At 37.5% G+C, this 27,825-nt stretch overlaps 1 protein-coding gene across 1 annotated transcript in view; it reads right to left on the reverse strand.

The window, feature by feature from the left end:
• Positions 1-351: 351 nt before the first annotated feature.
• The window catches only part of cd81a (CD81 molecule a), a 34,789-nt gene continuing 7,315 nt past the window's right edge, over positions 352-27,825 (reverse strand). The window contains exons 2-8 of the mRNA XM_016235174.1: positions 25,609-25,723; positions 1,994-2,091; positions 1,408-1,482; positions 1,204-1,317; positions 992-1,078; positions 813-896; positions 352-697 (exon numbers count right to left, since the gene is read on the reverse strand). Coding sequence (XP_016090660.1) covers positions 635-697; positions 813-896; positions 992-1,078; positions 1,204-1,317; positions 1,408-1,482; positions 1,994-2,091; positions 25,609-25,723 — 636 coding nt within the window. The 3' untranslated portion in view covers positions 352-634. The remainder of the gene's footprint in view (positions 698-812; positions 897-991; positions 1,079-1,203; positions 1,318-1,407; positions 1,483-1,993; positions 2,092-25,608; positions 25,724-27,825) is intronic.

Below are 27,825 nucleotides of genomic sequence, written 5' to 3' on the forward strand. Positions count from 1 at the left end.
ATGTTGTGGCACTATCGTGCAGTCTGTAATGATATGATGTTAGTTAGTTAGCAAATATTAGCGATTTTTTGCAAACATTTCTTTGAGTAACATGACCGTAAATATGAACTCACGATGAATGTAACATAAAACAAATGATTACTTTTTGTTAAAATCTTTATTAGTGCCAAAAATGCTTACATTTATGTGTCTTTGTTGCCCCTGAAGCCGGTTTACGCTGAGATAATTCATACCCCTTCGTTTGAAGTGTGGTCCCGAAAAATCTTCGTTTGAAGGGCTGTCTGGCCCTTCCCCTTACCCCTACCCCTCCAACCAAAAGAGAATTGAGACACCCGTACCCCTTCAGGTGAACGCGCGAAACGGAGGGGTAGGGGAAAGGGGAAGGGCTAAGGGGTAGAATTGGGATTGGGCCTAAGTCTACAGATCTCAACTGGTCTTTACCAACTACAGCGTGAACAATAGCAGACTAGTTGTTGGTGGTTCCACGGCAACATTTGAACAAAAAATGCACACAAATTGTTCTGAGACTTCGGGAACTGGATAGGTTGACTACATTAAGAAACAATGGTAGATATAAAACAAAATCTTTTTTTTTGGCTGATGTTTTAAAGGTTAATTATCTTGCCCCTCTGTTTCAGTAAACAGGGCTGTTCCTGATGCCGCAGCAAAGCACCATGCTGAAGATCATCTCGAAGATCTAGAAAAAAAAAAGAGTAAAATAAGGGTAAAATGTGATGCAAGCAATGTCAGACGCTAATAGAATATAACTTACAGTAACACACAGGCCTCTATACAAACACACTCAGACTCACCATGATGACAGCAACAACCAAGGCAGCAATGCCAATCAAATAGATCTTCTCAGAGAAAAGCTCGTTGATCTTGGAGTGACAGCTCTGAAAAATGGAGAAACGGGTTATTGTCATGCTATGTGGGATGATTTGGATGAGAATTCTTCAGTATGAGGGTTTACTGAGGGGAGACTTATTACTTCAGGAATTGTCATGTCTTTAGGACAGGTGTTTGAGATCCACATTTCAGCAACTGACAAAATGCCTCCTTTGCCACAGCAGTGAAGCTGAAAACCAGAGATGACAGTGATTAGAAATATGTCTTTACAACATCTGGACTATTATTTGGTTTGAGAGGAGTTTGTGTTAGCTTGATTAATGTTGTGATCCTCAGAATGTGAGGACTACTTACAGTCTCATGAAAGACCTTCAAGACAGTAGCGGCAGCCTGCTGTTGCTCACTGTTTGTAATTGAAAAGCCTTTGTCATACACAGAGTCATAGAAAGTGATCAGCTCTTTGGAGATCTGAAAAAATCAAGAATAATTACAAATATGTAAACAGATGTGTATGTGTCAGCTTGACAATGTGTATGCACGTGCGTCAGAGAAACTGACCTTGTCTTTGTGCATGAATCCCCAGATTCCAGCAGCAACCTCACAGGCAAACAGAATGACCAGGCAGGCAAAGAACTGTGGGGGAGAAAGAAAAGGGATGTGTACTGTATATAGTCATGAGTCTGTCACTGAATTTGTAATTAACAATAATGTGGATTATGTTTCTGTGTAACTGAAATTAAAATTCACTCAAATATTCACCAATATGTATGAATTGCCAATGTCAGTAACAGTGACAAAAACAATAAATAAGCTCAAGAAACATTTCTTATTATTTAAATGCTTAGAAATGGTAGTGTTTAATATTTTGGTGGAAACTGTAATTTCTTTAAAAAGTTAAAACATTTCTTTTCTTACTGACCTCAAACCTTTGAACTGTAGTGTAAAAATAACGACATAAAATCAAGTCATGGCACCTTAACAAGTTCAGTGAATACCTCAAATAATTCAATGAAATCAACCAAAAAAGCCATATAAACTGTTTGAACCGTTTGTAATTTTTTACAGTGGGGTTTTACAGTCAGTCCATTAAAATATACTTCTGGTTATTGTTTGGCATCATGTGAGTTGAGGATTTGTTACTCACTGTTCCGAGAAGACACTGGGATTCCTGTATGGCTCCATAGCAACCAAGGAATCCAACAAACATCATCACAGCACCAACAGCAATCAAGATGTACACACCTACAAGAAAGAAAGCATGATGTGTGTTATCATAAAGGAGAATCCAAGATCCCTAAACAAAACTAGGATCAAAGAGTGAGCTATAAAGAGGTGCTTAATTACACTGAACAACCAAACTATATTTGAGGAGTCATCCAGTCTAAACGCTTTTTAAATATACAGAGGGTGCAGTACTTCCTCGTGACCAGCAGAAGGCACTATGTGCTCACTTTAATGGGGTGGTAACTTTACTTTAAATTGAAGGAAAACTGGAGAACATTTGGAAGTCATCCTAACTTTTTGTTTCCATTCCCTCATTCACATAAAAAAAGCATCAAGTCAACAGCAAATCAGGAATCTTAAGTAACATGGCGTGCACTGGTAGAAGGAAAAAAAGAGAATAAAAAAAAACGAGTTAAATACTCCAGTTTTTTCTTAGAGAAAGAAAGAAAAAGAAAGAAGAAAAGAAAACTCAACAATAGCAAACCTAGGCCTTAGGGTGCAGCAGCAGTTTGTGTGGATGTTCAAATGGCAGCGAACAGAGTGAGAAAAAGAACAGAAACTCACACTCTCTGAAACAATCAGCCATACACACACTGAAATCGCTGTGACTCAGCATGCAGAATGAGTGAGCATGAATTATCCTGCAACTGTATCTTTCATTGTGGCAACACATGTTCACTCTTGCGTGTTAGCTTCTGTATATTATTTTTTATAATTTTTTTGTCCCATTGTTATTTAAATGTTTTGTTTTGTTTATTAACACCATTAGCTACATTATTTATCCTCTCCAGAAAAATATTAAAAAACAAAACAATAATCCAATGTTGTGAACTGTTCTGAAAGCTGTTTTGTCAGGTTTAATCAATTCACTGATTCTCTTGTCAGTCACTCCATGCAGAGCATACTGGACATACAGCTAGGGCTGGGTATCGATTCAGATGTCCAGATTCGATTCGATTACGATTCGCAAGCTCTCGATTCGATTCTCGATATTTTTTTTATTACATTCAGTGAATATAGTTTTAATACAAATGCTATTGATATTTCTAAAAAATGAACAGTAAACATCAGTTTACAAATGGTGAATTAATAAAAAGAAATTAAGAACCACATGCCTGTATTTTAAACAATCGTAGGGCCCTATAAAATGTTCCTAATTTTTCTGGTAATCAGATGAAGGCATAAAACATTAATTTAATTTATCCTAATCAAATGAAAATTAAACCCTTTTATTTTTTGGCAAACAAAGTGCTGCACAACAGAGGATTACTGTTCAAATTAAAAAGAAAACAGATGTGATTATTCCTTTAAAAATAAAGATTTATTAATATTTATTAGCAGTAGTAGCATTGAGTCTTAAGACTGCTAAATAGTAAAATATTCAGACAGTTTCTTAAAGTTAAACTAAACTTTTATTTTGAGGGGTTGCCATGAAGAACTTGCAGCTGCTGTGTATGTGATATGACGGTAGTTTTCTCAAGTGAAACTGTAAAATGCTAGTGAAGTGACTCTCAGAGCAGCTGGAGATGACATTCATGTTCATATCATCATATAGTGAGATGGCAGAAGCTGAAAACACCGCGAGCGTCACCCACGCTTTAGTATGTGTGTAGTAAACAAAACAGTGCGCCGCACCATCCGCCATTCATTCATTGCGGAAATCATGGCACTTTATGCGTGATATCAAATGCTTCCGCAGATTTATAGTATTACTATAGCATTTCACCTGAGCATTGCGAATTGCGCGTATGGCCATGATAAGCGCTGAATGAATGACAGGATTTCTGTTGAAACATCGCGCAAGGTAAATAAGAGTGACATCTAGTGGAGAAGACTAATGATAAAATTCACGTTAATCAGATCTTGTTTTAAATGTGTGTTGAAATAAATACTGGAAAAGATCGATTTGCGGCTTTTGAGAATCGATATCGAATCGACGTCATTTAAAAAGACGATTAATCGGAAAATCTATTTTTTGCCCAGCCCTACTTACAGCACACATGTTTTTACCTCTACAGAGCCTGTTGAGTTTCACTATCCAAAATCAAACCATCTACAAGTTTAACAGTACATAATTACTACTGCATTGTTAATGTCTGCATGCTCATGATATTGTACTTATATTGTAGGTACACTACAAAGAACTGTTCAGCATCACTGGTTTAAAATCAGTCTTCGTTTCTCCATCTCTTCTTCAAATTTCAGTTCATCTTGTCCTTCCAGCCCCCTCTATCATACTCTGGCCTTCACAAAGACACCCCCAGGGCACTTCTAACTCTAATGCTGCTGGTAACACAATATCATTCTCCAGAGCATAATTAAATTGTGTTTTTAAAACATCTAAATGTCCTGCTGTCATTTACTGACTGTGCCCATTCCCTTGCAAGAGAATTAAAAAAAAAATCAATGCAGTGTGGGGTGGTGTGGGAGGGGACTGACCCGAGTCCTGATTCCATTTACTTAATTGCGATGGGTAAGGGGCTAAAGGAACTGCCACCAGGCCATTTTTCAGTGTGACAGGCCTGAATGGAGTGCTACGATGTGACTAGCATACTGAACAGCTACATAATACACACCAACTCTCCTTCTACCACACTTTCACTTTTTCTTTAAACAACCCACTTTCTTTTTGCTTCTACTATTGACTAGCTGAGAAGAGTGTAACAAGTTAAGAGACAAGTTTCATGTAGTCTAAAAATAACTGATGTGAATAAGCAGAATATTGTAAGGATATTTCTAGGCCAGGTGCTTCCTGTAAGGAATGAGAGTCTTATGACACAATACACTGAAGAGAGACCCCTATGTCTCTTTACTGGCCCCCTGGATCGAGGAACTGACTCTACTGTCTGCATCTCTGTCTGAGTGCAAGCGAGTCTTGGATAGAGTATTTGAATTCATGTGTGGGTGCAAAGAAAGTTGCCACATGCAGCTGCTATTTCCGTTAATTCGAAGAGCAGACATCTGGGTCTTGGCCAGTGAAAGAGGGAGTGAGAGACAGAAAGAGAGAGCTGGGCATGTCACATGAGGAAATGAGCAATGGAAAAAAAAAGACATTAGCAAAAAAAAAAACAGGAAAGTATGATGGAGAACAACGGGAAAAGCAGGACTGTGAACAAAAGAGTACGAGAAGAATGAGACAAAAGTGGTAAGAAAAGGAAGTGAAGGAGTGGACGGGGTAAAAGTGTGGACCTCCTTCAGCACATTTTCAGGGGAAAAATCCAGTCATTTCAATGGGAATATACACAATCAGGAATTTCAACCAAAACTGGAAAATTTCCAAAAGCAAATTTCACAATGGGTTTAAGTTGGCCACATGGATTTGTCACGTTGACTAATAGAAAGCTGCTTGGTTTCAAAGTGACTTCTGTGTGAGCTGTGCTTCATACATCACAGTACTATTGACAACAGACAGTTGAACTTTTTTGTCCACAAAATTTGCCGAAATCCACACCATAAGAAATTTCGGATGAGAGTGCAAAATTTCCCAAAGAGTTCATACTGTTCACGCGGATCGAACCATCAGAAAGCTGCTTGGTTTGAAATTAATTTCTGTGTTAGCTATGCACTACACATCGCCACACTATTGACAGCTGAAATTTTGCTAAAGTGACCACACCTTAAGGGTGAAAGAGGAATAGGAAAGTCAGGGCACATGCTGCAAACTTTAAGCACAAACAGATGATGCCAGAGTTTAGAGTTGAACCACAATGGAAGTAATGGTGAGAGAAAAAGCTGCAGTGAGAGAGAGAGAGAGAGAGAGAAAGGGAGGGTGGGTGGCATGTTCTCAGACAGCAGGCGGAGCTGTAGTTGGAGGAGGGGTGCTGGGATGTGTGAGCAGATTTTTCCTCTAGTTTTTTTTTCTTCTCTAGAGACTGTAACTTGTGTCCTTTGAACACACAGCAACATCTTTGCTTTTGAAGGTCCAAACATGTACATTTGATTTGCTCTACTCAATAAAGTAACATGGTAACCTGCAACTGTTACTGATTTTGTTGGTGTGACCGAATGTGTTCAGGTTAATCAAGTGATGTTCAATAATATTTTTTAACTTGAATAAAATAAAAAATGTAGATGTTGCCACATGGAAGTATAGTTTTAGGATAACATTTGTATTTTCAGTGTACACACACCAACCTCTTTCTCTACTTTTGTGTTAAAATGCTTAAATATCAATCATGAATTGTGATATTTATCAAACTAGCCTACAAGAGCAATTTTTGTATAAGAAAAAACATTTATTTAATACTACAGAATCAACCTATAGGCTACACTAATAAATGTGATTTTAAGGGTCGGATTAAGTGGAAATAGCTCCTTAAGGAAACAACTGCATGTTAGCACTTGTTTAGATATAGGCCTGTGGCTAGTGTTATTCTGGAAGTACATTTGTTGATTCTCTAAGTATAATGACTTCCTTTTCCTGTTTTCCTCATTAATCTCACCTTTTTTTCTGATGATGCTCTCAGCTCCTTTTCCTCAGTCTCAAAAAGATGTGATATAATCAGGACCTTTGTGTCCCCATTCTCACACACTCACCCTTCATCTTGGTTCCCAAATCTTTTTTGAATACACTCATTGTCTGTATTTGATGGTACGATATCCAGAAACTATGACGGTAACTACTACAGGGCAAGGAGAGAGTTGGAAAACAGGCTTCATTAATACTCTCCTTTCACAAAAGAAAAAACAAACTTTGTTTTGACATGTCAGGAAGTAACAGCCCAAACTGGATTCTTAAGATATGCCATTCAAATATGAAGAAACAAGACAAATCGAAGACAGAGAACATTGAGAAACACAAAAGGCCATATCACAATACTTCAAGGTCACCTAAGAAGGAAATGTGATGTTTGCTCAGCTTTGACCTTACGAATACTGCAAAACAAGCCATTCTTATGGAAAAGCAAAACATTAGAACAATTAATACTAACTTGAAATAAATTTTTGGTCTGTAAGCCTGAAAAGAACTGAAGATAAGTACACAAATGCATGTCTGTAGCTGTCTGTTAAGCAAGAGCATACCAAAGAAAATTGCATTAGTTTTGCATTCCAAAGAAGGCTATACAACATACTCACTGCTTTTGAAAAAAAAAGTATTATATGTTTCTTCCATTCATTCCAAAGATATACAGTGATTTTAAATATTTTTTATAAATACTGGAAAATAGGGATGTAACGATTCACTCAACTCACGATTCGATTCGATTCACGAATTTTATTTTTTTTTTAAACAAAATGAGATTTAAGACAAATTATAAATTAAATGTGTCCTTTTATTATTGCTTGGGACACAATTATGCACGTTTCTTTGTGAAATTGATATATAACACTATAATAATATACTAATATAGCACTTTAGCATATTATTGCTCTTTTGTTGGTTTTGATTGCTTCTATTGTCCTCATTTGTAAGTCGCTTTGCATAAAAGTGCCTGCTAAACGACTATATTTAAATATAATGTAAATGTAAATAACAAAACCAAATTGAAATTTTAAAACAAACCCCAAATCAAATAAATAACTCACACAAATAAAATAAATCTCTTCATATAAACAAAATAAGGCTTTGTCTGTGCTCTTTCCATTTAAAATTAGAGGCAACCACCGCATTTTAATCATGATCCAAACAAAGATGCTGCATACATGCAACATGAACAGTTTTTAATCTAAATTTTTTAACAAAATGAGATTTAAGACAAATTATAAATTAAATGTGTCCTTTTATTATTGCTTGGGACACAATTATGCACGTTTCTTTGTGAAATTGATATATAACACTATAATAATATACTAATATAGCACTTTAGCATATTATTGCTCTTTTGTTGGTTTTGATTGCTTCTATTGTCCTCATTTGTAAGTCGCTTTGCATAAAAGTGCCTGCTAAACGACTATATTTAAATATAATGTAAATGTAAATAACAAAACCAAATTGAAATTTTAAAACAAACCCCAAATCAAATAAATAACTCACACAAATAAAATAAATCTCTTCATATAAACAAAATAAGGCTTTGTCTGTGCTCTTTCCATTTAAAATTAGAGGCAACCACCGCATTTTAATCATGATCCAAACAAAGATGCTGCATACATGCAACATGAACAGTTTTTAATCTAAATTAGATTGTATAATTTCGAAATTTGAAGCAAAAACTGAATGGTTTGACTTCAAATTTGTGAAACTATACATAAAAAAATATCTGCATGAAACAGAAACAGCAGATGAGCTGAACGAGATGCAGATTCACTCTCTGCCAGCAGGTGGAGCTTAAAGCGTTTCTTGGTTTCCGCTGTAAACAAAGCAGCGCTGCATTTATGAACTTTAATATGCATTACACAGAGGCAAGATGAAAAGAAAAAATACCATCTAAACTTTTCTAAAGACAGTAAGTTCCCCTCAGACATGCATTCATATAAACTCCTACCCAGGGATTAGAACACGTGATCGGTCCATATGGTACCGGTCGTCGCACTACCAACAACGGTAAACATCTGTTTCTCTTCTGCAACACAAATGGCCTATGCATCAGCAAGACGTTCTTTGCCCACAAACAGATTCATAAGAAGACATGGTGTGCACCAAATGGTTTGTCCAACAACGAGATTGATTTCATCTGCATTAGACGTTGGGAGATCAGCGCTGCAGGACACGCGTGTCTATCACGATGCTGATGTTGGGTCAGATCACCATCTTTGGAAAGTGATTGAAGAAACAATAAGCAAAAAAGCCAAAACGACTGTTTAATGTGGAAATGCTAAAGAATGATAAAGTCAAGCACCGGTACCAGCAGTGCTTTGCTGATGTACTCCAGAATCTTGAGAATGGTGCGGTGGAAGATCAATGGTCATCATTTAATAACATGGTGATATCCTGCACTAAAGAGGTAATAGGCATGCGAAGGGGAACACCATGTGAATGCTGGATTCAGGAAGACACCTGGAAATTGACTGAAAAACGTCAAACAGATGAAGGAACAAGCCAGGACTGATGAAGAAAAGACATGAAGAAGCAACGAGGTATCAGATACTGGATAAATGAGTTAAAAGCCACTGTAGAAGAGACAAAAGACTGTGGCTGGAACAGAGAGGCCAGACAGTGCAAGACGCAGTGTGGAAGAATTATATGAAAATATTGTTATGGAAATATACTGCTGACGAAAGAAGAGCAAGACCAGTGCTGGGTTGAGCATTTCCGAGAGACTTTGAATCAGCCTGAACAAAAGAACACGTTTGTTTTTGACCCCAGGGACTTTCCGCCAGAACTGCAAGTGAAAACTGATCAAATTGCAGTTGATGAAGTTGAGTTGCTGAAAAAATTAAAGAGCGGCAAAGTAACAGGTCAAAACCAGATTCCTGCAGAGCTTCTGAAACATAGCGGAACAAGTATGGTACAAGCACTGACACAGTTGATGAATAAATGCTGGAGAGAAGAAAAAGTACCAGATGAGTGGCACCAAGGCATGATTGTGAAGCTGCCGAAGAAAGGAAACATCACTTACTGTGGTAACTGGCATGACATTTCACTTCTGTCAGTATCAGGAAAGGCCTTTTGCACTGTCCTGCTAGTAAGGCTTCGAGATGCAGTGGATGTACTGCTGCGAGAAGAGCAAGCAGGATTCCGGCATGGCCGGTAATGCACAGAGCAAATCTTCACTCTGCGTAACATCATGGAACAGTGTGTTGAATTTCAACATCCTCTCGTGGTCAATTTTCATTGGGTTTCGACAGCGTCCACCATGATTCACTCTGGCAAATCTGTCTAGCATGTGGCATTCCACAGCGGTTTGTCAATATATTTAAGAACATCTATCATAACTCAAGGTGTTGTGTGCAAACCGACACCCAGCATTAACACATCACTCAAGATCCCCCTCTATATGTACATTGTGTTACTAATGGCAATCTATGCCTGCAAGACCTGGAAAAACACGGTGCGCATTGGCAACAAGCTGGACGTATTCCACCAGCGGTGTCTCAGATGCATTCTCCGTGTCACATACCATGACCATGTTACAAATGAAGAGATTCTACGCAGGGCTAAAACCCACAGACTTTCCTCCATTGTGTCTGAGCATTGTATCAAACTGGCAGGTCATATCCTGCGGCAACTAGAACAATGCCTAGCAAAAATTGCACTGACATGGATGCCACCCAATGGATGTCGAAGGCGAGGAAGGTCAAAGAAGACCTTGCAAAGTACATTCACAGAGGATTTAAAGTGAGCTGGTGTTAAATGGGAAGAAGCTGAAACCCATGCAGCCAATCGCAATCAGTGAAATTTGCTTGCTGCCCAATGTGCCCTGTAGCACAGACAGACCTAAGGTATATATATATATATATATATATATATATATATATATATATATATATATATATATATATATAAATTATAAATATATTAATATTTTTACACTGTACAGTATAGCATTATTAACAGTAAAATTAAATGAGATAATACCACATTACTACAACTAGCAGTAGCAGGATTGCTTAATATATGTTTCAATAGGGATCACATAGTGCTTCCACCTGGCAACCAGAAAAACTCTCTTTAAATGAATTTGTCTACTTGAAAAGGCTTTCAGTGGAGAAGAGCACATCGGTTCTGTGGTACAAATCACCCAGAGACTATGAGCTACAATGCTAATGCTGTGGTGATGGATTTTCAAAGTGATTGTGAATTCTAAGTATTGACATTGGTATAGTGGTAAGTGGTAGTTTAAATATTATAACACAGTGAATATTTTTGCATTACATGCCATAAAATCTGTAGAATTTCCAGTTAATGTTTTAAGTAAAAATATTTTTACAAATTATTATATTTTTTTACTGTACAACATTTTTGTTTTAATGAAAAAATACATACACTACCATTCAAAAGTGTGTGATCGTAAGATTTTTAAAATGTTTTTGAAAGAAGTCTCACCAAGGCTGCATTTATTTGTATTATTGTATTTCACAATATTATTAGTATTACTACAATTAAAACAAATAGCTGTTTATTATTTTAATGTATTAAAAAAATTTAATGTATTCACGTGATGGCAAAGCTTATTTCCAGCAGCCATTACTCAGTCTTCAGTGTCACATTATCCTTCAGAAATCATTTTAATATGCTGATTTGGTGCTCAAGAAATATTTCTTTCATGTTGGAAACTATTCTTAATAATTTTGTGGAAACTGTGATATATTTAAAAAAAAAACTTTTGAATGGTAGTGTATTGCTTGAGTTATCAGTGTAAAACAGGACTGGGACCACAGAAAATTCCTTATTGTTGAGCCTTATGATTAGTTGGCATTCCCCTTCACACTCAGCAGCAGGCATTTTAAGGGAAGTGCTGACCTGACCACACACCCAGGGCTGTGCACAGGGGGGTGGCTAGAGTCACTGCCCCTTTGACCTCATCGGCTGAGGTGCCTCTCTCACCAGCCCCCACCCTCACCCCAGCTCCGTGTTTTCCCGCCGCTCCGCAGCATCACTCACAATCGGTGTGCCGCTATCTGGAGTGGAGACCACAGTTCCCGAAGGTCGTTTATTAACAGGTAGATGCATTACAATCCACATTTTGTTTTTGTATTTCTGTCGGTAAAGTGATTAAAAGGGATTACAACAAAATATCCACGTTCTTAGAATTAGAATGTCTGATCAAACTATTATACCCGATCAGATCTAACATAAATAACACAAAATTCGCTGTTGTTGGCACACTTTGTAGACAAAAAAAAATGCCTTCACAAAAAAGAAGACAGAGACAGAGACAAAGAGCGAAGGGAGCAGTTCAACATTACAAACATGAATTCAAAGCTCACGGTGTGCCGCTATCTGGAGTGGAGACCACAGTTCCCGAAGGTCGTTTATTAACAGGTAGATGCATTACAATCCACATTTTGTTTTTGTATTTCTGTCGGTAAAGTGATTAAAAGGGATTACAACAAAATATCCACGTTCTTAGAATTAGAATGTCTGATCAAACTATTATACCCGATCAGATCTAACATAAATAACACAAAATTCGCTGTTGTTGGCACACTTTGTAGACAAAAAAAAATGCCTTCACAAAAAATAAGACAGAGACAGAGACAAAGAGCGAAGGGAGCAGTTCAACATTACAAACATGAATTCAAAGCTCCAGCAAGCCAGCAGGTAAATCATCATATATAATATTTATTTGTCACACTTTAATTCCTGTTATTAAGTATACTTCCCATTATAATCACTTGTCTTGATACTAGTGTAGGATCTCTGTCTGAGAACAGACCCAAATAAACTATGGATTCACCTATTGCACAGACATATTCCAGGAGAATCTAAATATCTCCCCCCTCTCAACCAACATGAGGTCTAAACTAATCACCCCATCACATGACGCCAATATTCTGGGTCGACTTCCTGTCAACCCTTGTCGTTATCTCCACAGAAGAATCGGAAGAGTGATGAAAAACAAATCCAATCAGGAGACAACAGAGGACTGTATCAAGGACTAAAGAGTTCTTTCACAACATATAGTTGAGAGATACCCCATGATTGCTTATGCATGGAACCATTATATATGCACAGGAAATGGCTAATTTAATCACACCCTCCCGATCTGCAAACACTGGATCTATACGTGACTATCACATGACTCTTGACCACCTGCTTCCCGCCCTTCTGAAACCCAACTGACCCACGTTCTTTTCTCTTACAACAAAAGAAACAGAACCTTGCATGACGATTTTAAAAGGCAATCATTCAAAGTATTACAGCAAAATACTCCCAAATAATATGGTTTCTGTTTGATGTGTTATTGGAACCAAAATTTAATGTATTCACGTGATGGCAAAGCTTATTTCCAGCAGCCATTACTCAGTCTTCAGTGTCACATTATCCTTCAGAAATCATTTTAATATGCTGATTTGGTGCTCAAGAAATATTTCTTTCATGTTGGAAACTATTCTTAATAATTTTGTGGAAACTGTGATATATTTAAAAAAAAAACTTTTGAATGGTAGTGTATTGCTTGAGTTATCAGTGTAAAACAGGACTGGGACCACAGAAAATTCCTTATTGTTGAGCCTTATGATTAGTTGGCATTCCCCTTCACACTCAGCAGCAGGCATTTTAAGGGAAGTGCTGACCTGACCACACACCCAGGGCTGTGCACAGGGGGGTGGCTAGAGTCACTGCCCCTTTGACCTCATCGGCTGAGGTGCCTCTCTCACCAGCCCCCACCCTCACCCCAGCTCCGTGTTTTCCCGCCGCTCCGCAGCATCACTCACAATCGGTGTGCCGCTATCTGGAGTGGAGACCACAGTTCCCGAAGGTCGTTTATTAACAGGTAGATGCATTACAATCCACATTTTGTTTTTGTATTTCTGTCGGTAAAGTGATTAAAAGGGATTACAACAAAATATCCACGTTCTTAGAATTAGAATGTCTGATCAAACTATTATACCCGATCAGATCTAACATAAATAACACAAAATTCGCTGTTGTTGGCACACTTTGTAGACAAAAAAAAATGCCTTCACAAAAAATAAGACAGAGACAGAGACAAAGAGCGAAGGGAGCAGTTCAACATTACAAACATGAATTCAAAGCTCCAGCAAGCCAGCAGGTAAATCATCATATATAATATTTATTTGTCACACTTTAATTCCTGTTATTAAGTATACTTCCCATTATAATCACTTGTCTTGATACTAGTGTAGGATCTCTGTCTGAGAACAGACCCAAATAAACTATGGATTCACCTATTGCACAGACATATTCCAGGAGAATCTAAATATCTCCCCCCTCTCAACCAACATGAGGTCTAAACTAATCACCCCATCACATGACGCCAATATTCTGGGTCGACTTCCTGTCAACCCTTGTCGTTATCTCCACAGAAGAATCGGAAGAGTGATGAAAAACAAATCCAATCAGGAGACAACAGAGGACTGTATCAAGGACTAAAGAGTTCTTTCACAACATATAGTTGAGAGATACCCCATGATTGCTTATGCATGGAACCATTATATATGCACAGGAAATGGCTAATTTAATCACACCCTCCCGATCTGCAAACACTGGATCTATACGTGACTATCACATGACTCTTGACCACCTGCTTCCCGCCCTTCTGAAACCCAACTGACCCACGTTCTTTTCTCTTACAACAAAAGAAACAGAACCTTGCATGACGATTTTAAAAGGCAATCATTCAAAGTATTACAGCAAAATACTCCCAAATAATATGGTTTCTGTTTGATGTGTTATTGGAACCTATGATATTTTAATCTTTGCCTTATAACTTTTCCTTTTGGCAGATAACCAGTGTTTAGTATCAGGTGAAAGCTTGTTTTATTTGCAGAACATTGGCGGGAATGAAAAAAATTATATTCAGCATCATTCTCTGGTGATAATACTTTTATAAGAAGTTATTAAAACTTGCAGAAATACTCCCCACGGGGAGCATGTGATTCATGCATGATGAAGGAACAGTATGGGGCGTGGTTAAGGCCCTGCAACAACCTCCTATTGTAAGACCGCGCCATGGGATGGACCAAAACCAGCCTGCTTAAAACTGGACACAAAGCCTTTGTGCTTGCTGCTTGCTCTCTGGATCTTTGGCTCTTCTGCCTTATTGATTGCTCTACAAAGCGCTCACAGCCGTAACATCAGGCTAGTGATCCTCCAGAACTCCAAAACTTCGTCAAACTTCACGACTGCAGAAATCTTCAAAGCTTAGTTTTTGCAAACAGAATCTGAGAAAAACTTCCAGCGTGTCGTCACGTCACAAGGAAACCAACCAATCGCCAGAGGGCATCCCCAGAAATACGTCAGACATCGACCGCATCAGCAGCCAATCCGCAGCCCCGGGATTCCCTCAAGCAGCCATCCAGGAAGCCTGTTGTCACCTGTCTCACTGAATGCAAGTAACAAACAAATCACCATTTCTTGCTGAACTGGCGCTAAATTGATTTTAAGCAGTAAAGATAAGCCAAGTCTCTGCTTTTATGAGTTTTCTCAGGTTGAATTTAAAGAACTCGTAGAAAACGAGTATTAGAACTTTAGGAACTTCATGCAAACGCAGCAACTCATTGCCTGAACCTTTTGTGTGTATGTGTTAGGGATGGGCGATATGGGCTTAAAAAACTGCAGAAATCTTCAAAGCTTAGTTTTTGCAAACAGAATCTGAGAAAAACTTCCAGCGTGTCGTCACGTCACAAGGAAACCAACCAATCGCCAGAGGGCATCCCCAGAAATACGTCAGACATCGACCGCATCAGCAGCCAATCCGCAGCCCCGGGATTCCCTCAAGCAGCCATCCAGGAAGCCTGTTGTCACCTGTCTCACTGAATGCAAGTAACAAACAAATCACCATTTCTTGCTGAACTGGCGCTAAATTGATTTTAAGCAGTAAAGATAAGCCAAGTCTCTGCTTTTATGAGTTTTCTCAGGTTGAATTTAAAGAACTCGTAGAAAACGAGTATTAGAACTTTAGGAACTTCATGCAAACGCAGCAACTCATTGCCTGAACCTTTTGTGTGTATGTGTTAGGGATGGGCGATATGGGCTTAAAAATATATCACGATATTTCTGGTATTTATTACGATAATGATATCAATGGCGATAATTCAGAGAATCCTGTTTCTTTAGAGAAAAGTATTATCTTTCCTATTTTTACCCAAAATAGGGTGTTTATCATTAGGGTGATCATTAATGAGTACACACGTAATGTAAAGACATACTCTTGCACAGAAACTCCACATATCCATAGGAGAAGTAATACTACTGACAATGCTCCAGGAAGGTATCCAGTTATCGCTGAATAAAATGCACAACGGAGACAGAGACATTTTAACTGATAAAACTTGAGGAAAATAAACATCCGATTGCACAAAATATATGGTTTATCTGTGTTCTTCAATCTTGGGTATTTTTATAAGGAAAGTATATTTATAATGCAATGTTAATTGACATGGCCTTTATCACTGTATATAATACTATCATTCTGTAATATGAAACCATGTCTGGTCACAAAAAGAAGTATTTCAAACACTCGACTATGTTATTAAGTTAATTTGGAGAAAAAGCATGTCAGTAAATGATATCTTTGTTGGACAACAGGTTTGTAAACAGGTTCATACGCATGCAAAACTGTATCGCACACATGCTACTGTAGTTCATTTATTCAGACCGATTTTTTGTGCACTGTACAGCCCTAACCAAACCAGTTACAGATTGTAAAAAGAGCTTGAGCTCCTCATTTAGCGATATAGGCTACTCCTCTTCAATTTCACGTCCGCCTTCCGCGATGTTGCTCGGCACTGTTGCACACAGAAATATGTCAACAACTAGACTTTATCGTTATTATCGCGGGAGGACTAATCCTTATCGTGGGAAGAATTTTTACCGGTATATCGCAAACAATAAAATATCACCCATCCCTAGACTAATCCTTATCGTGGGGAGAATTTTTACCGGTATATCGCAAACAATAAAATATCACCCATCCCTAGTATGTGTGTGTGTGTGTGTGTGTGTGTTGTGTCATGTAATTTTAAAGTCTAAACTCTGCCCAGATCCTTTGTTACCCTGCTCAAAATTAATAAGATTGCCATTTTGTTTGTGTTGTCGTTGGCAACGATGTAATATGAACAGAATTGGTAAGATATACTGATTTTAACGCTCGCTGGACGAACCATTCGATAAAAGTATAAGCTCTAAATTTTGAATCAAATCAACTTGAAGAAATCAACATCGAATCTTTTCCCTACACGAACAAGAATCGATTCCCTAAAAGCTGAAATAAAAGCTAAATCCTTAAAGTTCTACACTAGTAATCTATAACACATCATATTTTATTAAAACCATATTAATAGTAGGCCTATAAATAGTTAAAAAATAATATAAATGTTCTAAATGAGTTGTTTATTTGTGTATAATATAGATTAATGCTGTAAAATATTAAAATAAATGTCTAATACTTATAGGAGAGAGTGGGCTAAGATTAGCAATTTTTTACTTGTGGTCCTCAAGGGAAAATGACGCAGAAATACAAATAAAGGATCTATCCTATCATATCCTATTCTATCCGAATGAAAGTATTCCTATAATTTTAAATGATCAGAATTTATCTATGACAAAGGGTTCTAAAAATATGGCTTCTTATAAAAAAGGGTTCTCATGGCTCAGTTTGCCCCGGGTTAGGGGTAAGTTGACCCAAGTCGAGTCAGTGGGTAAGATGTACCGTCTGGGTGTAAAATGACCATCTGGCCAAATCTCAGTCATATTTCTTTTCATAAAGTTAACTTTAACAACATAAAACCAACCAAATTAAGTTTAAATTTCAGTATTTAATTGTTTGCATTTCTGAAACAATATGTTGAACACCAAAGTTGTAGCCTTCCTAAAAACAGACTAAACAGAGTGTTTGTTGGCCATTAGTGACTACAGGTGGAAAGATATACTGTATCTGATTATAATGTGATGAAAAGCATTTTCTAATTCTTATCCGAGAAGGATTTGGTGCACTTGTACACTGTCTCTATCAAATAAACTACAAATAATATGTATATATGATAAACTAAACCAGTAATATCACATTAAAACACCAGTTTATAATTCAGATTTAACTTAACTACAGTGCCTTATGGTGGGTTAAGTGAAAATGCTGACTCAATTTACTCCACAACATTTGGCTCACTTTGCCCCATAGCTGCCATTTTGGGGAAAAAAATAGCTACTGTTGCTTACCAGTTTAGGCTGATATTTAGCTAAATGATTTGCATGGTTTTATATGTTGCTAAATCACCTATATGTATCATAAATATTTTTAGACCTGGATAAATTTGCTTTGATGTAACAACCAATGGTACAAGAGGAATACCAAATTATTGTTTTAAGTGTGAAAATATAGCAGAAGTAGCACCGACATTCAAAAACAATGGACTTGTGATAAGGCTCCTGAAATAATCAGGTCTTCACTTTAAGTTTTCATTTAGTGATGAGTGAATTTTTGCAAGAAGTGTCTCAGAGCCGGCAAAAGCTACGAAAAGAGTGACACATTGTCTCACAGAGTATGACGCAGCCTGCAGAAGTGACATGCATGGTTGTTGTCATACAAAAACTTGAAACAGAAGATGCTACCCTCCCCTCATTCCCTGTATTGCCTGCCTTATTGGGCATTTTTTCAGCATGACAATGAAGATATTCGTTTTCCCAAGGTGAAAATCCTTCATTGGACATGTATTTCGCTCAATCTTAACACCCTTGAGCTGCTGTGAGAGATTCTGTAGAGACGAGCTGAGCAAAACCCCATTAAAGATCAGAGCATTTAAGGAGGTCGTCCTCCAGGAGTTAAACAGGACAGATGTGAAAATTTGTCATGAACTTGTACACTCAGTGCCAAGAAGGGTCAGAGCAGTATACTTTAAGTTCTGGAGGACATACTAAGTACTAGAATATTATACATTTTCTGAATTAAATCTAGGCTGTACTCATTTCTGCAATCCTTCATTTAAACAAAATTGGCTAATTGACTTATCTTACAGAAAATATTGGCATATATTTTGTTGTTTTTATTAAGTATATGCTTAATATGTTTCAATTTTGCCATCTTTCCATGAATTATATTAGTGATCATTAAGAAAATACATCTTTTATAATTATTCAGAGGGGGTGTACTCATTTATGCTGTGCACTGTATGCTAAAATTTTACTTTAACAAGCTTTTAAAGTAAATGGGTGCCTTCCATTCCCCCCATGTGTTTCTCCTTTTCACAGTCTGCCAGAAATGATGAGTGATTCCAGAATACATGGTCACTAGGCTTGCCGCGATTGACGGTGTTAAGCCGCACCACCGGTTACGTCACTTGCCCACCGCGGCACCGACCCCCACCGTCATTTAGATTTTTTATAGAAATAAAAATAATTTAGTGCAGTAAAAGAACAGACACTACAAATAAAAACTGAACGCGGCTGCTCAATGTAGCGTGCCGAACGACAGTCGCATCACAGATCAGATTTCATTTCTCCAGTGAGGAGAGTGCACGAGTCGAGCTGACTGACAAGAAGAGTGAGGTGAGAGAGACAAGACGATCACGTATGATTTAGTTTCGAAATGAAATGTAAAAGCGCCTGTTTGGCAATATTTTGGATTTTGAAAAGCCTGCTGACTTTTGCCGTTTATCTAAGGTGATTTTGGAAGTTTTTTTTAAAACATTCGTTTCTTATTTAATTGGTTCCACATTATTTGCAGATTTTTACTTTATTTAAACTTTGTGTCATTTATTTATTTTATTTGACATCAAGGTGTATGCCGTGCCTCCAAGCTTTCTTACTCGTTTTGCTAATAAATGTTCTACGTTTCTTATTTATTTGGTTATATATTATACATGTTTACTTAGCCTATTTCCAGTTTTGTATACCTATTTAAACTTTATGTAAGTTATTTGTTATTTTATATTAGGCATAGCCTCCCCTATAGCATGGTGTATTTGTATTTGTTCTGTTAATAAAAGTTCTATGTTTTATATATAGGCTAAAGTGAGTTTGACATTGTATTTTGTTGCTGCATTCAAGCAATTGACGCCTAACTGCCGCCAATTCAAAAGTGAAAGTAAAATGCGCACGGCGTTTTTAAGCTATTTAAAAGCGACGGAAAGCGAGGAAAAGAGGGAAAATTAAAACGAACAATTGCTTTACGCTGAATTGCCACTATTTCAAAGTGAAAGTAAAATGCGCACGCCGCTTTTACAAGCTATTTAAAAGCGAAGGAAAGCTAGGAAAAGAGGGAACGCCCCGCCCCCGTGGTGATACCGGTGTTGTCACACGCCGATTAATCGGTGGGAAAATTTCCTCACCGTCACAACCCTAATGGTCACATGACAGTAAAAGTGTACAGTTGCCAAGATACAGGGGGTGGGTCAACTTACCCACTGGCTCAACTTACCCCACTCTCCCCTACTTCCATTGAAGATGAGGCAGAATCCGGCTCAGAGAGAGAGAGGGAATAGCCCACTCTTATCAAAACATCTGCAATAAGTCTGAAATTATTACAGAGTGTGCTGTCTTCTCTTTTAATTGTATATTTGTAACAACTGGATCATGTGTATTAACAAGCACCCACCTCCCTAGTGCCCCTTTTTTGGTTTGGGCCACTGCCCCTCAAAATGTCTGTGCACAGCCCTGCACAGACCACCATGAGGCTTACATAGTGGCTGATGGGAATTACTCAAGAAAAGAGAAGAGAAGGGAAAGAGTCTCAAATGCTTGTACAACAAAAACAATCATGAGTCTTTGGATATTTTTAGTCAGAGTTTATGTTCACCTGAGGCTGTTTCTAGAACATAATCATAAGAGTAGAAAATATCACAACAATGATTTATGGAAATTAATGATTGACTATTTAATATTTATGAGTGCTAATTCTTTAATCGCATACTATACTGTAGCTATAAGATTAAGTGATGAATTTTAAAGAGACTATTAAAGCAAGCACAATTCTATTCAGAGCAAAAAGCTTCCCCACCTGGAGCCGTCCACGCTCTTTCTCTGATGGACTTTGTGTTTTCATGTCTGTGCACAGCCCTGCACAGACCACCATGAGGCTTACATAGTGGCTGATGGGAATTACTCAAGAAAAGAGAAGAGAAGGGAAAGAGTCTCAAATGCTTGTACAACAAAAACAATCATGAGTCTTTGGATATTTTTAGTCAGAGTTTATGTTCACCTGAGGCTGTTTCTAGAACATAATCATAAGAGTAGAAAATATCACAACAATGATTTATGGAAATTAATGATTGACTATTTAATATTTATGAGTGCTTATTCTTTAATCGCATACTATACTGTAGCTATAAGATTAAGTGATGAATTTTAAAGAGACTATTAAAGCAAGCACAATTCTATTCAGAGCAAAAAGCTTCCCCACCTGGAGCCGTCCACCGCTCTTTCTCTGATGGACTTGTGTTTTCTCACATTACACTCCATAAAGAGCAAGGCAGGGTGTGTAGAGCTGCTGGCTGCAGGACATTTCCTCACATTAAGATGTTGAGAGCTGTAATGTTTCATCTGCAGCTCCTTACATGGCATCTTTGCACTTTGCAGACAGACAATAGATCACAGTATACTTGTTTACTTGTTTCAACCTGAGTTCTAAATTGTATTCTCATTCATCATTTGCATTGCGTCAGTCCCTTAAATCTCTATTTCACTATTCTGCCAAATGCATGTCATATCATGGCATGTCAACAACTCTTGAATTTGCTGATTCTCTGGCTTTGCTTTCAGATCTGCTACCTTACAGAAATAAGCAACTGTATTTTTCTTTCCGGACAGTATTCTTTATTAGGTTGCCACATGTTAGGATAACCCCCGCCCCAGACAACTGCCACTCCCATGGTGCTTGAGCCCTCAGCTGTTCCCAGACATCATGCAGGCCACCCGCTGGGCTTTTATAATAGGGGCTGTGTCCCGCTGAAGCACTAGAGCTTGATGGTCAAAAGGTTAAGGCCCCGATATACTAATGACGAAGTTCTTTTTGTTTCAAAAGAAGTTTGAAATACCTGAGCAGCAGTATACTTTTAGTGACCAATGGTAGCTATGGAAAGTTCGCTTTGGCAAGCTGTTTTGAACTCCTGAAAAAAACTATAAACAAACTTAGTTTTGGCCCAGATTTTGTTCGAAATGATGCTACACCAGTTCTTCTAAAAATAAAAAACCTGACATCTTAAAAAAAACATGACATTAAGCTTTAAAATCTGAAATTTTAAGTTTTGTTTTGTTGTCTCTATATTATTTTGCCTATTATCTGTATATTTTCCAGCAAATATTCAAAATAAAAAAAACAATTATTTTTAATTATTAGCCTATTATATTTTTATGAATTAAGAAAATGTTAGTTATAATAAGAAATACATATACTGCCATTCAGTTTTTAAAAATTCACCAAGGCTGCATTCATTAGATCAAAAGATATTATTTTAATATCAATGTAATATATTCTAATATGCTGATTGGGTGCTCAAGAAACATTTCTTATTTTTATAAATGTTGAAAACAGTTGTACTGCTTAATATCTTTGTGAAAATCTTGATACTTTTTTCGGGATTGTTTGATGAATAAAAAGTTCAAAAGAACAGGTTGAAATAAAAATCTTTTGTAACATTATTAATGTATGCGAAATGTTCATATAATTATTTTGTGATAAAGTATATATTCGAAGCTATATTTGATTTTTTGAAATTGATTGCTGTTTATGATTGAGGACTCAAGCTCTAACTCCCCTGTACTTAAACATGAATCAGTAATAAAACTGACACAAAGGTGGAGATGGCGTGGTGAAGGGATGCCTGAAGAATTGTCACTGGAGTGAGTTATGCAGCCATTTATGCATGCTTATTCATGCATCGTGACTGGCAGGATTAGATAAACATGCTACTCCCAAACCTTTGTTTAAAACTCCTAGAAACTACAATTAGCTTGTGATTAATAGTAGTTCAAAATGAGTTTCAAATGATATGAAACACAAATATTTTGTTTCAAGCAACCCAGCGAGGGGTGTTAGCAGTACTGTATAATCTATATTCACTTATACACACAAGATGTACATGCACATAAACACACAGTTAGTCACATCTGTAACCAAGCAGCCCTAAATGTTCAGGAAATACTTAACATGACTCACTGGGAATTTCACATTTTCCAAACCCTAAGCAGGGCCACATGTATTAAATTCCTCCCTTTAGCACACAGAGCTGCAAAAATATCTCCAACTGAGCAAAACAGAGATAATATTCTGCCTTCCAGAAGAAAGAAAGTGAGTGTGTTTATGTGTATGATGGGGGTAGGGGATTGGGAAAGGGGCACAGAGAAGGAGAACATACAGTACAAACCCTGTGTAATTGTGGCTCTTAAACTAGATGTTCCTGTTTCCATGAGTTATATGCTCATTAACAAATATGTCGAAAATACTAGGTTTCACTTTTGGATGAGTGTGAGCCATGTGTTTTCCATAAAGCAGGCAAGGTGATCTAGCTGAAAAACTCTGGCAAGCAAAGTACTTAAAGACCAAAGGATAAGAGAGGAAAGGGGAAAGAGAACAGTGTTTTCACAAAAAAGCTACAGGGAGGTTTTTTTTTTTTTACAGCCTGAGAAAACAGACACCTGTACTTAAAGAAATAAGCAAAGTTTTTGTTTTTAAAAGAGGTATTTATGCATATTGCAACAAAACATAAGAATGGCGACTGACCACTCTATTTCCTCATCAGTGCCTCATTTACGATATGCTCTAAAGTTACATGTACTTTTATGTGGCAAACAATATTTATATATATTAAAGGCACAATATGTAAGTTTTCGCCGATAGAGGGCGCGTATTCAAAACTAACAAAGAAACAAATGCGAAGTTTGATGATGCCGTGACTGAGTGTGGAGTCATGGGAGTTGTTGTCTTCATCCCCACAGCCGATGTAATCCGACGGGACTCGGCAGAAATCATGTTCATGGATGAGCTAATGATTTATTAACGTCGTAGTAAGAAGCAGGGTGAGGCTGAAAGCCGTCGAAGCGAAACAAGGCCGCTGAACGAGCGTGACACACGGCTCGAAAGCAGCGGAGCTTCTATTATGCCACAGTTGACCGCTTCCGCTCCTTCCGGTTGCGAGTATGTGGGGTAAAGCAGCACTGTTTTATCATTCTAGATACATTTGAAAGTTCTGTTATAATGCTACGCTGTGCGGTCATCACCTGTCTAATAAAACACATAACATATTAAAGCGTCTTTGGTGTTTCCATGTTTTCTACAAAACAAAACCGGAAATCGAGGGGTTATGACGTCATTGGCAGGCGACACAATGACACTATGGACACGGTCCGTGTCACTAGTTAAAATTGCTTATTTCTCTGGATTTAAACATTCTTCAAAACATTTGGGATAATGTAAGTACACAAGTCAGCAAAATATATAACTGTTCTAGTGGTTTTTGGATATTTTAATAAAAAAATCTTACATATTGTGCCTTTAATTTGAAAATATTAGAGAATATTTTTATTCTGTATATTTTTCATTGAATGTTGCATTCAAAAAAATACCAGCTGATAGCTGGTAAACAATGGCCTACATGACTGAACTATGTCAAGCCAACCTTGGTGGTGCCATATTTAAATCAGCACAACTTGCAATAACAATAATAATAAGCACAATGTTTACATTTGCAAGGCATTAAAAGTCCTATAGAAAAAAAGTCATAAAAATGACAAAAAGCTGAATAAACTATTCCTTTAAATAGTTTTTGTTGACACTTCAGCTATAGATAAGAGATTTCTCTCTTGAAATCCGCACCTCAGTAAGGTCCTATAATAGCTTTGACTGAACGGGAGAATTGTTTACCCACTTGTTAACCTCTGAGCCTTGACAGGCACAAGGCCTTCCTGAATAAACAAAATGCTTTTAACAGTCGCCATCAGAAACAGCCCACTTGTGCATCTGTAAGAGTCCTTGACACTAACTTCTGACCTCACAAATGTCCAGGTGAACCATCCAATCAGTTTTCCATGGAAGTCAACTGATCTGTAGGTTTGTATTTGGAAAATCACTTGTCATCAATCACTAGGAAGAAACTGAACCACCTATACTGTTGTGGAAACTAAAGTGCAAAACTTTTAAACCTTCTACACAGACACAAAACCATCAGCTAGTACTAAAATTAGCATTTATTCTGTTATGTGGTTCAACTGACTTCCTTTGCGGGTGAAATAACAAAATTCATTTGGGTGCGAGTCACTGCTGGGTCCACTGCTCCTCACCAATACAGTTATCCAGTGAGCTAAATATTTATTGAGCAAAAGTTCTCTTTCTTTATTTTTATAATTTTATTTCCTTTAACACACATACTGTATAAATGTAATAAAATGGATATTTGTGCCACTTAAAAACAAAGTAAATAAAAAATATGCAATAGGAATCACTGGGCAAGAGCAGCATCTGTGTTTAACACTACTGTGTTTATTCTTAGCGGCAGTGTGCCTGTTCACTCACTGAAAATACTGGAACTAGTGATGCAAAAAACGGAAACTGAAAACATATTTTCGGTAATTAAATTTCGGTACTAGGTGATAAATTAAACAAGTCCTAGTAAAGTTCTTTGGCAACGAGCTGCCTCTCAATATTTCAGCTGAAGAAATTTTACATATTGCTATTCACTTCATTTATAGTCTAAATGAAGTTTGACAATGATTTCAGCACCCAAAAACCATTTAGCCGAAACTGAAAATCTTTTTTTTTTTTCAGTTGCCAAAATTTCAGTGCATTGCTAATTAGAACTGCTTATAAAACATGTTTGCCACCCAGAGGAAAAACTGAGAACACTCAGTTAATCCTGGTTAAAGAAATGCATTCAAATTATTCATACAAGACTTTGTTAAAGTCATGCCACTTTATGTGACCACATATAGCGGTAGGTTTTCAGACTGGGATGAGAGACTGAGGAATGAGAGATGGAAAATAAATGAGGCTCAATGAGAAAAGAGGATAATAATGGGAAATCGAGAAACTGATCTCTTACTGATGTAGAAGGTGCTGGGTGCTTCTGTGTCCTCATACTTCAGGTCCAGAAGACTGCTTGTTTTATTGTCATGACGAAGCCAGAGTGAAACCCCCAAGATTACACAACCAGCCAGCTATAAAAAAAAAAAACACAGAGAGAAAGAAAAGCTTTAAAACATTTGGTCGTACTGTTATTAATGGCACAAACGAAACCAGCAAGTTTTTAAGCTTTCACATATTTCAACACATTTCTTCCTCATCTCGACTCTTAAAGTGGTGTGTGGATGCATTTTGTCAGTCTCTTTGCGTCTATTTCTTGTAGTCTGCTTATTTTCCATTCAACAAAGAGAAAGAGAGACACATTCTGTGAGGTGGGGGAGAGAGGACTCTTGTTACAGACCCCATCTAGAGGCCCACAGAGCCGAGGGTTAAGAATATCAAAACATCACTGTACGCCACAGCAGTATGGTTGAGTTCGCTTTTGTCTTCACATGGCTCACAGTGATGAGAATTCAGCTGAGTGAGGCTCATAAACACATGGTACATTCACGAGAGAGGGTGCTCACAGATTCTTGTAGCTAGGGGGAGTGAAAGATGGGAAAAGAAAAGAGGGCGTAGGCAGCTGAGAAGACCATTTAAAGTAGTGCTACAATGTGTGGTATTGTATGCACGAGCGGCTAAGAAGTGGGAAAGTTTGGGGTGGGGGAGGGGCGGCCGCGTGACAAGCAGCAGGGTTATTTGGCTTTATTTATACCGCTTTATTTACAGTGAAATCACTGTCAAATCAGACAAGAGCTGGGCCCTGTGAGAGCAGCTGGATCTCGTCAGGAATGCGTAGGCTGTGTGGAGAAATGCAGTGCGCAGATAAAGAGCACTAGTGACCACAAAGAACCTGGTTGGTGGGTGCCGTTAGAAGCAAGAGATCCGGCTACACCGCACAGGGGAGAGTACCGGGAATGTGAGACAGAGCAAAGAACATTAAAATGCTGGGATGGGCAAAACGCTCAGCTCTGGCTGTGAAAACAAAGAACTCGTACTTCCTTCCTTTCTATTCTCTCGTTCTGTTCCCCCTTTCAATCAAGAATCCAACACTCACACTAGTTCTACAGTAGGTTACATCTGAGAACAGCTGCATCGCCACAGCTATTCACCCCAGGTCAAATTAAAAGGCATTAGTTGGTGCAGTTCTTACACATTACATTCCCCATAAAGGATCACAAAGGGAAGCACTGAGCACTTTCTCTTCTGTCTTAAATGGTTTTTCCCATGGTTATTGGTCTTTCACACCTGTTCATGTAAAAAGAAACCACATCCCTCCTTTACAAAATCAAGACAGATAATTTTGAGCATTTATAACAATTGTTATCAGTAGGGATGGGTATCGTTAAGGTTTTAACGGTATTACTACTCTTACAGAGTCTGCTTATCGATCCGGTACTTTAACGGTATTCTTATCTGTACTTTTTGTATATATATATATATATATATATATAAAACATTGCTTTATATTCTGAAATGTAAAATAAATATTTAATGAAATTAATATAGAACATCAATTTGTAAATGCACCAGTGTGCAGGCATTTTAGTGTTTTATATACATAAGAACATGTACAAAGAAATAAAGTAAAACAAACTGACAAATACAATAAAACAAAGATACAAATTAAATAAACAGTGCTTTAATTTTTCCATGAAGGTCTACTAACATTACTGTTCAGGTAAGTAATATAGCCTACAAAAGAAACCTAATAAAGTAATCAATTGTAAATGAACTGCATAGTTCTCACTGTATGAATTGATAGATCAATGCTTATTAAAGCTAACGTTATTCAGATTGAGAGCTGTGAGTGATTTTCTCTTTGCATTTTGTTGTTTGATTAACTTTGATGGCCCAAGCGCCAGTCACTGCTGTCACTTTAAGACAATATATATTGACACACATCGGATTTTCTCCCAACTCTTCATGACACGTCCACTTAAGACATAAACTCTGTTTAAGTGAACACTCTCCAAGCTGGCCATTTTGACATATTTTGTGAGTATTTGATCGCTTGGACGTGCACCCAAAGCCCAAAGTGTAATTTGCTTGTCTAGTTGCGGTCCGTACTGGAGCGCACGCACACAATTCAGTCTGGGAAACTGTCTGCAGATTATTGTGCTTTCAACGTTTTATTATCAAATATGGCCCGCAATTTAGCAACAGTAAAGACGGCATTTTACAACAATCACCGATT

The sequence above is a fragment of the Sinocyclocheilus grahami genome, unplaced genomic scaffold (assembly GCF_001515645.1).
Source record: "Sinocyclocheilus grahami isolate Dianchi unplaced genomic scaffold, SAMN03320097.WGS_v1.1 scaffold464.1, whole genome shotgun sequence".
Lineage (NCBI taxonomy): Eukaryota > Metazoa > Chordata > Actinopteri > Cypriniformes > Cyprinidae > Sinocyclocheilus > Sinocyclocheilus grahami.